This window comes from Dipodomys merriami, unplaced genomic scaffold, assembly GCF_024711535.1.
Source record: "Dipodomys merriami isolate MVZ:Mamm:240054 unplaced genomic scaffold, mDipMer1.0.p SCAF_1, whole genome shotgun sequence".
Classification (NCBI taxonomy): domain Eukaryota; kingdom Metazoa; phylum Chordata; class Mammalia; order Rodentia; family Heteromyidae; genus Dipodomys; species Dipodomys merriami.
Window position 1 is genome coordinate 102,014,577 of NW_027202270.1, and position 13,230 is coordinate 102,027,806.

General features: G+C 39.7%; 1 protein-coding gene across 1 annotated transcript in view; it reads right to left on the minus strand.

Annotated features, from left to right (window-relative positions):
• Positions 1-13,230, minus strand: part of Snx6 (sorting nexin 6) — a 53,478-nt gene that overhangs the window by 22,743 nt on the left and 17,505 nt on the right. The window contains exons 5-6 of the mRNA XM_070026503.1: positions 11,425-11,546; positions 9,073-9,196 (exon numbers count right to left, since the gene is read on the minus strand). Coding sequence (XP_069882604.1) covers positions 9,073-9,196; positions 11,425-11,546 — 246 coding nt within the window. The remainder of the gene's footprint in view (positions 1-9,072; positions 9,197-11,424; positions 11,547-13,230) is intronic.

Genomic DNA, 13,230 nt, shown 5'->3' on the forward strand with positions numbered 1-13,230 from the left:
CAGAATATTAAAGGAGGCATAGTTGGAAGAATAATTCATTTGAGCATAAAATAATATAGATAGTAAGAGTTTCTCAGTAGGTTAAATATATAGGGTTGGTACTCAAGAGTATTCAGACATACAAGTTAACAGCATGATGAGAGTATGTGAAGCCATAAGAGTATATAAGATCACCTGTGGGAAAGTTACAGAATTTGTAATTTAAAGAAATTTCAAATTTCTAGAATGTTCAATGATCCTTGTAAAGGTAAGAATTTAAATGAAAAGGGGAAAGAGCCAAGAAGAAGACTCATTTAGGAAAGACAGAGAGAAACAGAGAGAGAACTCCAGGCCTTGCACTTTTGTGCAAGTTTTTTCTCCCCTCACAAATGGTTCTCTACCACCTGAACTGCACTTTCAGTTCCAACTTTTTACTAGTTAACTGAAGATAGAGTTTTTCAGATGTCTGCCTATGCCAGCTTTGAGCCACAATCCTAAAATCTCACCATTCTGAATAGATAGGATTATAGACAAGAGATACTGTCCTCCTCTCCTTCTTCCCTTCCTTCCTAATAGGAGGTATGAACTCAGGACTTGGTGCTCATTTGGCTTGCTTGTTCACAGCTGGTACTCTACTACCTGAGACACAGGAAATATTCTAAAGATAAGGAAGTACAAGGGATCTAGCATAGCTTGAAAGATACATTAGTCCTAATATTGTAAACCATATTAAACAATGAAGAACAAAAATGCATGATCATCTAAAATAATGTACTTTTTGTTGTTTGCTGGGGCCTGAACTCAGCCTGAGGGTGTCCCTGAGCTTTTTCACTAAAGGCTAATGCGCTACCACTTTGAACCACAGTTCCACTTGCAATTTTCTGGTGGTTAATTGAAGATAAAAAGTCTCACAGCCCATGTAATTGTAACCCCTCTGTACGGTATTTTCACAATAAAATAAAGTCGCACAGACTTTCCTGATCAGGCTGGCTTTGAACCATGATCCTCATATCTTAGCCTCCTGAGTAGCTAGGACAGAAGACACAGGTACCCAGCTAAAATGTACTTCTGCATGAAACTATGCTCAATAAATTAGGAAAAGAAACAAATGTCTTTTCTTCTACAAAAAAAAAAACCCAAACAACAAAAGGAACACACAACAAATACCACTATTTTTTTGGGTGCTAGTCCTAGGCCTTGAACTCAGGGCCTAGGCACTGGCCCTGAGCCTCTTTGTGTTCAAGTCTAGTGTACTCTACCACTTAATACTTGATACACAGCATCACTTTCAGATTTTTCTGAGTAGTTTTATTGGAGAAAAGAGTCTTATGGACTTTCCTGCCTGGGCTGGCTTCAAAACACAATCCTCCTGAGTAGCTAGGATTACAGACATGAACCACCAGTGCCTGGCTCTAATACCACTCTTTTTTTTTTTTGGTCGGTTATGGGGCTTGAACTCTGGGCCTGGACATTGTCCCTCAGCGTTTCGGCTCAAGGTGAGTGCTCTACCACTTGAGCCACACCACTACTTCTGGTTTTCTGTGGTTTATTGGAGATAAGAGTCTCATGGACTTTACTGCCCAAGCTGGCTTTGGACAGTGATCCTCAGATCTCAGCCCCCTTAGTAGCTAGGATTACAGGTGTGAGCCACCAGCACCCCGCTAATACCTCTTTTTTTTTGGTTGGTCGTGGGGCTTGAACTCTGGGCTTGAGCGCCGTCCCTGCGCTCTTCAGCTCAAGGCGAGCGTTCTACCACTTGAGCCATAGCACCACTTCCAGTTTTCTAGTGGTTTATTGGAGATAAGAGTCTCATGGACTTTCCTGCCCAGGCTGGCTTTAAATCATGATCCTCAGATCTCAGCCTCCTGTGTAGCTAGAATTACAGGTGTGAGCCACCGGCGCCCAGCTTAAAACTACTCTTAAGGGGGAATATTGGATGCTTTTTCCCTAGGATCAGGAATAAGACAAAGATGACTGTCCTTGCCATTTCTATAAGCAGGAAAAAAGAAATAAGAAGTATCAAGACTAGAAAGGAATAGAAATAAAAATATGTAGGCTGGGAAGATGGCTCAGTGGTAGAGTGCTTGCCTTGCATGCCTGAGGCCCTGGGTTCGATTCCTCAGCACCACATAAGCAAAAAGAAAAAAGCCAGAAGTGGCGCTGTGGCTCAAGTGGTAGAGTGCTAGCCTTGAGCTGAAGAGCTGAGGGACAGTACCCAGGCCCAGAGTTCAGGCCCCACGACCGGACCCAAATAAAAAAAAAAAATTATGAAGGCTAAGCCAGGCATTGATGGTTCATACCAGTAATCCTAGCTACCCAGGAGGTTGAGATCTGAGGATTGCGGTTTGAAGGTAGCCCAGGCAGGGAAGTCTATGAGACTCTTACCTCCACTAAAGCTACAAAAAAATGCTGGAAGTGGAGTTGCAATGCAAGTGATAGAGCACTAACCTTAAGCACAAAAGCTCAGAGATAGCACCCAAGCCCAGAGTTCAAGCCCCAGGACCAGTGAGGAAAAAAAAAAAAAAAAAAAAGAGGCTAATTAACTAGTATCAAGGTAGTTGACAAGAAAAGTTTAGGGATTTGATTCTGATTCGCTCTATTCCCCTTTGTCCTAACAAGGTCAACTGTGATCAAGAAAAGCTGCTACAAGCTAAAATTAGCTTTTACAGAAGAGGAGAGTAGGGCTCATTAAAAACATTAAGTTTGTTATAAATGATACAGCAGGTCTCTAGATCTAATGAGTAAAAGGTAAAACAAGCCAGGCTACCAAAGATAAAATGTAAGAGGTCAGAATCTTAATCTATTAACAAGAACAGGCACAGTGGAAATAGGACAAAAGACTATATGACTATGTTTAGAGTCTAATACTAGGGTAATGACAAAGGTCCTAGGCATGTCTACTCATGAGGTAACAAGACTTCAACAGAGGCTAGGGGATAAAATATTTAATCTACTTTCATATAAACTCAGACCATACTTACAGGAAACAGAGATGATGCACAGCTACCTAAGTAAAACAAGTTAAAAACAATTACTTCCTACAGTAATGGCCCACTGCTGTAAACATCAGGACAAGCTTTTCTAGACATCCAAATGCCTGTGGTCCCAGGATTCACCAGTTCTACTTCATTAATATCACTTTTTTTTTGGCGGGGGGGGGGGGGGGGGCGGGGGCAGCACCCTTGAATTCAAAGAAGAGAAAAAAGCATTAAATACAAGACTGGAAAAATATTCTAAATTTGAGCCTATAATCTTTTTTCTTTTTGTGACAGTCGTGGGGCTTAAACTCAAGGCTTAGGTAAGGCTTAGGTACTGTCCCTGAGCTTCTTTGCTCAAGGTTAGCAATCTACCACTTGAGCTACAGCTCTACTTCTGGCTTTTTGATAATCATTTGACGAGTCTCTTGGACTTTGCTGCCTGGGTTGGCTATGAACCTCTATCCTCAGATCTTGGCCTCCTCAGTAGCTAGGTTTACAGGTGTGAGCCACTGGCATTTGGCTAGTAGATAAAGATAAGTTCAAACCGGGTGCCGGTGGCTAGCCTTGAGTGAAAAAGCTCAGGGACAGTGCCCAGGCTCTAAATTCAAACTCCACAACCAACAACAACAAAAATCTAGTTTGCAGAGAGAAAAATGATAAAATCCTAGCTTTCCAAAAGCTAGCTATAGGGGCTGGGAAGGTGGCTCAGTGGTAGAGCGCTTGCCTTGCATGCATGAGGCCCTGGGTTCGATTCCTCAGCACCACATAAGCAGAAAAAAAAGCCAGAAGTGGCGCTGTGGCTCAAGTGGAAGAGCACTAGAAGAGCGGAGGGACAGCGCCCAGGCCCAGAGTTCAGGCCCCACAACCGGACTCAAAAAAAAAAAAATTCCAAAAGCTAGCTATAATGATGATCTATACCTTTAATAATCTTTTACTGATTTAATAATTGTTTTTATTTTACATCAATAGCTAGAAATTCTTCTAAAAGAGTGATAGGGAAAATTAAACTCTCATATATCCTCAGAGAAATATATTTTAGCTGGGTATTGGTGGCTCACACCTGTAATCCTGGCCATTTAGGAGTCTGAGACCTGGAGTATTGAGGTTTAAAACCAGCCCAGGCAGAAAAGTTTACAAGACCTCATCTCCAATTAACCAGCAAAAAAGATAACGCTGGAAGCATGGATCTAATAGTAGAGTACCAGTAATAAGTAAGCAGGCTGAGCAACTGAAAAGCCCTGAGTTCAGGTCCCCCAAAAGAATTACATTTTAACCAATAAAATAAATATGTAAGCTGGGCACTAGTGGCTCACACCTGTAATGCTAGCTACTCAGGAGGCTCATGAGATGTGAGGATTGGGTTCAAAGCCAGCCCCGGCAGGAAAGTCTGTGAGATTCTTTTTTTTTTTTTTTCGTCAGTCGTGGGGCCTGAACTCTGGGGCTGGGTGCTGTCCCTCAGTTCTTCGGCTCAAGGCTAGCACTCTACCACCTGAGCCACAGCGCCACTTCTGGCTTTTTCTGCTTATGTGGTGCTGAGGAATCAAACCCAGGGCCTAATGCATGCAAGGCAACCACTCTACCACTGAGCCACCTTCCAAGCCCACCCCCCTTCAGATTCTTATCTCCAATAACCACCAGAAAACCAGAAATGGTGCTGTGGCTCAAGTGGTAGAGCACTTGCCTTGAGCTGAAGAGTTGAGATACAATGCCCAGGCCCAGTGTTCAAGCCCCACAACCAACCAAAAAAAAAGTGAGTTGGGTGCCAGTGACTCATGCCTGTAATCCTAACTACACAGGAGGCTGGATCAGTTTAAAGCCAGCTCCAGGCAGAAAGTCTGTAATACTCTTATCTCCAATTAAACATTCAAAAACTGGTAGTGGAGCTGGGGCTCTATAAGTTCTGGCTTATAGAGCTCAAGGCACTATAGCCTTCAGCAAGAGTTCAGGGATGGTACCCAGGCCCTGAATTCAAGCCCCACAACCAACAAATAAATAAATAGTCTGTAAGTATATACAATTTAGATCTAAAGTCCTCATCTAAGCTGGCACTGGTGGCTCATGCCTGTAATTATAGCTACTCCGGAGGCTGTGATCTGAGGATTGTGGTTTAAAGCCAGGCCGGGCCGGAAAGTCCTACTGAGACTCTTATCTCCAATTAACCACTCAAAAACTGGAAGAAGCACTGTGGCTCAAGTGGTAGAATGCTAGCCTTGAGCACAAAGAAGCCCAGGGATAACACTCAGGCCCTGATGTCAAGCCCCACAACTGACACACACACAAAAAAAACCCAAACCAACCAAAAAACCAACCTCATCTAGTCATAGATTAGATGAAAACATTTGAAAATAGGGGGAAAATAATAGGACAGAGGAACAGATGAGCTGATCAATTCAGTGACTGGTCCCAAATAATACAGATATGATTTCTTTTCTCCTTTATGTTCTTAGGATATGGTTACAGCATTTGCAATGTTCTTAGGATATGGTTACAGCATTTGCAGACTTGGAGGTGAACTGAAGATAATCGATGCTGGGTAAAGGAGCCTTATTTTTCATTATGGCAGCTTGCTATCTTTATAAAATGGGTTGAGCACAAAGTACAGTAGTAACTGATTTCCCCTTCCTGTATGTATGAACAGATGACTAAATATTAACGTCAGCATCCTCAAATATATCCAAATGAGCAGTGTCTGGCTATTGCTTCTGTTTGAAATGATGCTGTATTTTGACTGCTGTTGGAGGCTTTGAAGTACTACTTGGCAACTCCTTATCTAAAGTTCTTACTACTCAAACATGACCGATTTGGCTCAACAGTTGAGTCTCACTTGATTAATTTGGTCATCTTTGTATGAATCTAGCGGTTATGGAATGTAGGGGTTTTTTTTCCTGGCTTTTTTTCTTTTTAACTGGTTTTATTTTAGGTTCATGCAGAGAATAAGGACTTACAGTAAGACTTGGAGATAAGATCCTCAGATCTCAGCCTCTCAAGTAGCTAGTTGTTAATGAAAGAAAATCCTATCTAACAAAGTACTTTTTGCCCCCCAGAGCTGTGTCATATCATCCTCTGGGCTCTCTGCTTAAAAAGTAGAATTAAGTCACAGATAAGGCTTTTCAAATTGTGTCCTCTAGTATTATAGATGTAGGACAGTACTGTGCTATGTATTACGGTGAGTAATACATAGTAGTAACCTTGCTTTATAAGAGCTGTTTTTAATGATGACACTCAAGAATGTTTTCTTGCTGGATGCCAATGGATTCTGCCTGTAATCCTAACTACTCAGGAGGCAGAGACCTGAGGACTGTGGTTTGATGCCAGCTAGAACAGGAAACTTTGTGAGACTCTTATCTCTAACAAAGTACTCAAAAAAGCCAGAAGTGGCTCAAGTGGTAGAGCACTCACCTTGAGCCGAAGAAGCTCAGGGACAGCGCCCAGAGCCCATAATTCGAGCCCTAGGACCGGCAAAAAAAAAAAAAAGCATGTTTTCTTTCAAGATGATATAGAGAAATTAATAAACCCGAAGTGGTGCTGTAGCTCAAGTGGCAGAGTGTCAGCTTTAAGCAAAAAAGCTAAGGGAGAGTATGGGGCTCTGAGTTCAAGTTCTAATAACCAGCACCAAAAGAAAGATTACATTTTAGTAGGGGGAGCTAGATAATGAATATGTAAACAAAAATTTCAAACACAGATATATAATTTCAGGTATTACTAAGAGTTTTAGCAATGCCATAGAGTCCTTGGATAGTACTTAGAAGTGGCCTAGCTTCATACCTGTGTTGCTCTAAGTCCAACAAAAAACAACTTGTAAGGATAAGAAAGTAATGACAACATTCTACATCTGCTATTTCCATGTATTCTTTAGTAAACCCAACACTCTTTGTTGTAGTTTCTTATAATTCACGACATAGCCAGTATTCTTTACAGTTTCTAGGTTATAAACAATAACATGGCAGTATGACATGCCATATTCATACTATGAAAGTACTTAATGCTTACAGTACTTTACTTCTGAAACTATAAATTGTTCATACAATTTTTTTCATATAATTTTTTTTTCTTGTCGGTCATGGTGCCTGAACTCTGGACCTGGGCACTGTCCCTCAGCTCTTCAGCTCAAGGCTAGCACTCTACCACTTGAGCCACAAACCACTTCTGGCTTTTTCTGCTCATGTGGTGCTGCGAATCAAACCCAGGGCCTCATGCATGCAAGGCAAGCACTCTACCACCTTCCCAGCCCTCATATGAGTTTTTAAATTGAAGTTTTATCAAGGATTTTACTATTATAAGACAGGAACAAAGAGAGAAACATTTCCTGCTCCCCATGCAGACATAAAAATTAAGGACTCAATTTTTTTTTTTTTCATGATTCTCCTGCCTCATCCTCCTTGTTGATTACTGACATGTACCACTACAGCCAGCAGTACTCTATTTTGCCAGTCCTGGGCTTGAACTCTGGGCCTGGGCCCGGGCCCTGTCCCTAAACTTTTGCTCAAGGCTACCAATCTACCACTTGAGCTACAACACCACTTCCAGCTTTTTCAATGATTAATTGGAGTTGAGTCTCATGGACTTTACTTGGACTTTCCTGTCCCAGCTGGATTCAAACTTCAGATCTCAGTCTCCCTATTAGCTAGGATTACAGGCATGAGCCTTCGACACCCAGCTAGGCTATTTACTTACTCTCTTATCTTCTAAAACCAAACCAGAAAAGTAAACACACACATAAACACAAACACAGTCTAAATATTATGCTACATTTCTTTTTCACTAAAATTATGCATTAGTTTTGTCATCCAAAAATAGGTTGCAAGAACTATAGTACCTAGCCATTCGTTTTCATTGTTTTTTTGCCTACATCTGTAAATGAAAAAAATAATCTATAAATTTTAATCACTTTTTCTTTTTCAATGTAGTAGTCTTTAGGAACAGAAGAAGGTTATGAGTAAAATTAGCAAAGATAAGCACTAAACAGTTTGTTCAACAGATCAAGAGTCAATGACTTGCTAGGTACTGATGGCTCACACCTATAATCCTACCTCGCTACTCAGGAAGCAGATATCTAATAATTAGAGTTCCAAGCTAGCCCAGGCAGAAAAGCCTATGAGACCTTTATCTCCAATTAACTACCTAAAAAAGCTGGAGTGGAGCTGTGGCTCAAGTAGTAGAGCATTAGCATTGAACACAAAAGTTCAGGGACAGCACAAAGGCCCTGAGTTTAAGACCTAGGTCTGACATTGGGGGAAAAAGAAAAACTTCTAAATTCAAATTTAAGAAACATTAATCAACTTAATAACTCTACTTCTTTCTTTTCTTTTCTTTTTTTTTTCCCCTTTATACCTTTTGACCACACTCAGGGTTTGATCTGTGGGCCTTTTACTTGCTAAGCTGGCATATTCCACTAAAGCATGCCTCCTGCCCAATAACTCCTTTCCTTAAGTTCTCTACTCAGGATGAAAACTAACAATGTTCTACTGAATACAAGTTGAGTATCCTTATCCAAAATGCTTGGAAACAGAAGTGCACCATATTTTAGAGGTTTTTGGCTCATGGAATCTGACAACTTTAACAAATGAGCATCCCTAATACAAAAATTTGAAATGTAAAATACTCTAAAATCTAAAATCTTTTGAGTATTATACTGGTGCTGAAAAAGTTTGGACTTTGAGATTCGAGATGTTTGACCTATAAAATCATTTATCATCACTACTTTAATACACTCAAGCGCTACTGAAATGCTGGTATCTCTAGTGAAAGATACTCTTAAACTGCCTTAACAATTAAAAAAAATTATAAAAAAGGTCCAGTGCACTGGTACCTCGTATCTTTAATCCTAGCTATTCAGGAGGCTGCGAGCTAATGATTAAGGTTCAAAGCCAGCTCAGGCAAGAATCTAATCTTCAATTAACTACCAAAAAAAGCCAGAAGTGGAGCTGTGGTTCAAGTGGTAGAGTGCTAGCCTTGAACAAAAAAGCTCAGGAACAGTGCCCAGGTCCTGAGTCCAAGCCTCAAGACCTATACAAAAAAAAAAAAAAAGCCTAGTGATTTTCTAAGTACTCTCTGACTTTTTCTCAATGACACTTAAAAAAATCTCCATCACTGCTTTCATTTATTTGATACTCACATCTTGATTATATTCCAAGAAGACATGGAAATTTAAATCTTTTCGCAAAATAGGATGTGCTGCCACACGACATAGGAACACTTCATGCATTGCAACTGTCTTCTTGAATATTGCCAAATATTCACTAGAAACAACATACAAAATTAAAGGTAAAAATCTGTATCAACCACAGTCATTTTCAACAAATTTTTCAGCAAATATTTTTGGGATTATTCTAAATACAAATTTAGGAATGCAAAGATAAGTCATGTAAACAAAGGTTTTAACTGAACTGTTAAATACACAAAACACAGCTCCGAAAAATATTCATGCTAGTTAATAGTATTTATTATATCTAAATGTTAATATTTTTAAGTTTTACAAACTTTCCTTACTATGTAAGATGATGTTAAAAATCACTATTGGATAGGCTGGGAATGTGGCTTAGTGGTAGAGTGCTTGCACAGCATGCATGAAGCCCAGGGTTCAATTCCTCAGCACCACATAAACAGAAAAAGCTAGAAGTAGCACTGTGGCTCAAGTGATAGAGTGCTAGTAGCCTTGAGCAAAAAGAAGCCCAGGGACAGTACTCAGGCCCTTGGAATGTTTATTTTTACCTCCGGAGAAATTATCTATACAACCTTAGTAATTCAATTTCTATACAATTATTGCTTTTAAAATACCTTAGTAGGAAAAGTATCAAACCCCAAATCTCAGTAAGCATATTTTCAATGTTAATAATTATTTTTATCTAATGACCAAATATACAAGAGACACTATAGACTGTTTTTTGGTGTTACAGCAAAGAAATATGCTTAGGTATTTTAATATTATCAATGAATTCCAGCAACAATATAGTAACATATGTCAGTTTAAGAAAGGGAAAAACACTCAAGGAAAAGGATCAACATTCTTGCTTCAACTACAGGCAAGAAGGTAAGTTTTACATACCAGCAAACCAGCAGATCAATGTTGGGAGAAGTTTGATCTCTGTGAGGGTAGTCATTCAGTGAAGACAAAAAAGAAGGATGCAGAGGATGGAGGTAGCAGTAGAATAAACCCAAGGTTGTCTGTTATCCAACCCCTGACCAGACCACAAAAGAATCATGATCAGGGCCCCTGGAAAATCACAGACTCTTCAATATTAATGTGCCCTGCTAATTTCCAATTTTCAGTCTGAAATTTTCAAGTATACATCTGTCTTGCTATCAGACTACTTGTACTTAGTACTGACAGAATTCTTAACGTATCTGTCATTTTATGCTTTAACAAAGATCTACTTTACTAATTATCTTTTTAAGAGTTTATTTAGAATTCTGAAGAGGAATCCGGTAGCAATGTGAATAATATACTTGAAAACTGAAACTGAGTGCTGAATCTAAGTGTAAGAGAAAAGGAATGCATGAGAGGAAAAAAAATGACCAGAATGAGATGGACAATAATGTAAGAAAATTTCCTGTACAGTTCTCAAAATACAGAAAAAGAATATACAGCAAATCCAACTTTCAAACACTTAATTAAAGTGGAGAGTCTTTATTTTAAGCAAATGTTAAAAATAGAAAATGAAGCCAGGTGCCAGTGGCTCATGTCTGTAATCCTAGCTATTCAGGAGGCTGAGATCTGAGGTTCAAAGCCAGCCTGGTCAGGAAAGACAGTGAGACTCTTATCTCCAATAAACCACTCACAAAGCCGGAAGTGGCTCTGTGGCTCAAGTGGTAGAGCACTCGCCTTGAGCTGAAGAGCTGAGGGACAGCGCCCAGGCCCAGAGTTCAAGCCCCAGGACCAACGATAAAAAAAAAGAAAAAAGAAAATGAATGATCAATTTTCCAAGGATTTAATGCATTTCCAGTATATACAAAACTACCAGTCATTCAATGAAAAACAATTCTTATCTATTCTCTCACTATTTTGCTACTTTTCCTTTTGATTATAGGCAGAAGAGGTTATGTATAGAAGAGGAGGGACCATCATATATAAACAGATAATTGCTCAATATATATTCATCTATGAGAAATAGTAATTGTACTAGTGTACACATGTTGAAAAAAAGAAAACTAGTTGGTATGACCTAGGTCGTACAAATAAAAAAAAAAGACAATTTATATTTTGCTCTACTGCTTTTTTTAAATAAGTTTTTAGATCCTTGGTTTTCAATTTTCAGTCACTTAAAACCATAAAAAGTTTACAATGGAGATTATTCTGTAATTTTCCTGTAGGCTCTGATCATGATCATTAACACTAGCTGGATGACTTAAACTTGTGTCTTTCAAAAAGATATGGTGAAATACTAAAGAATGGGATATAAGAGAGCACAAAAAAAGGCATGAAAACAAGCACAATTAACAAAGGCCAATAACAAAAACCATCACATACGCTTCCAATTCCTGTTTCATCTTTGTGAATTCCTCCTTTGTCATCGACCCTTCTCCTTCTCCAAGCTTCTGTAGTTTTTCCCTTGAAGCATCAAAATCAGGTCTTGGTGGTGCCGGTGGGATCTATAAAAAAAAAAACCTATCATTAGTTTTATGGGACTATTTCATTTCGTTTCACACCGTAGCACTGCAACCATCAAAGGCTATGTTTGAGAAAGCTAAGGTTATCCTAAGTTAACTGAGCACCAGCAATAGCCAAATTCAGATTAAAGAATTTCACAAGATCAATTGACACTCTTGAGGTCCTTTCACCAAACAGGAAATACAACATAATACTATTTTCTAGGTATTGGAATAATTCTCAACTATCAACTTGCAGATTTCTTCCCAGTATTTTCAAAATCATATGTAACTAAGCTGTGATTTACTACATACTGAATGAGTATTTGCAGCAAATACTCATACATTTTTCAGAAGTAGGCAAAGGTTATAATTAAATACCAAAGTAATTTTTTTTTTTTTGGGTCCGGTCGTGGGGCCTGAACTCTGGGCCTGGGCGCTGTCCCTCAGCTCTTCAGCTCAAGGCTAGCACTCTACCACTTGAGCCACAGTGCCACTTCCAGCTTTTTTCTTATGTGGTGCTGAGGAATTGAACCCAGGACCTTGAGCATGCAAGGCAAGTGCTCTACCACTAAGCCATCTTCTCAGCCCCAGTAATTTTTTTTTATAGTCAGTCATGGGGTTTGAATTCTGGGCCTGGGCACTGTCCCTCAGCTCTTCAGCTCAAGGCTAGCCACAGCGCCACTTCTGGTTTTCTGGTGGCTTATTGGAGAGTCTCATGGACTTTTCTGACCGGGCTGGCTTTGAACTGTGATCCTCTAATCTCAGCCTCCTGAGTAGCTAGGATTACAAGCGTGAGCCATCAGCGCTGGGCCTGTGTGATTTCTTTTTTTTTTTTTTTTTTTGGGTCCGGTCGTGGGACCTGAATTCTGGGCCTACGCGCTGTCCCTCAGCTCGTCAGCTCAAGGCAAGTGCTCTATACCACTTGAGCCACAGCGCCACTTCCAGCTTTTTTTCTTTTTGCTTATATGGTGCTGAGGAATCAAACCCAGGGTCTCATGCATGCAAGGCAAGCACTCTACCACTGAGCCACCTTCCCAGACCCTGTGTGATTTTTTTTAAAGAAAATAAATGAATACTAACAATACTATCCAGCAAGAGATATTAAAAAGAATCCTAACTACATATTGGTTTGCTGGGCACTAGTGGCTCATGCCTGTAAATCCTAGCTACTCAGGAGGCTGAGATCTGAAGATCAAGGTTCAAAGCTAGCCTAGGCAGACAAATCTAAGAGATTATAGTAGGTAAGTAGCAAATACCTAAAAGTAGAATTGTGGCTCAAGTAACAGAGCTCTAGTCTTGAGCAAAAAAGCTTAGACAGTGCCCCAGGATCAGCACCAAGAAAAAAAAAAAAAAAGAGTTGGGGGATCTTGAACTGAAAGATTGTACCAGAAGCAAGACTTTACAATAACAAGACAGAAAGTAATGACAAACCTCATTCTAGTGATCCACAGACAAGAAGTAAGCACTGAATAAAAAGTAAACACTTAAATAAAAACATAAGATGTAGACAATACATTTCATTTAAGAACTTGATATGAGAAAAAAATTAACTTAGAAGAGAGGCTTATGTGTAAGAATTATTAAGGGTAAAATGAAAGACAGAAGCTAAAGAGAAGGGCTGGGAAGGTGGCTCAGTGGTAGAGTGCTTTGCCTTACATGCATGAGGACCTGGGTTCGATTCCTC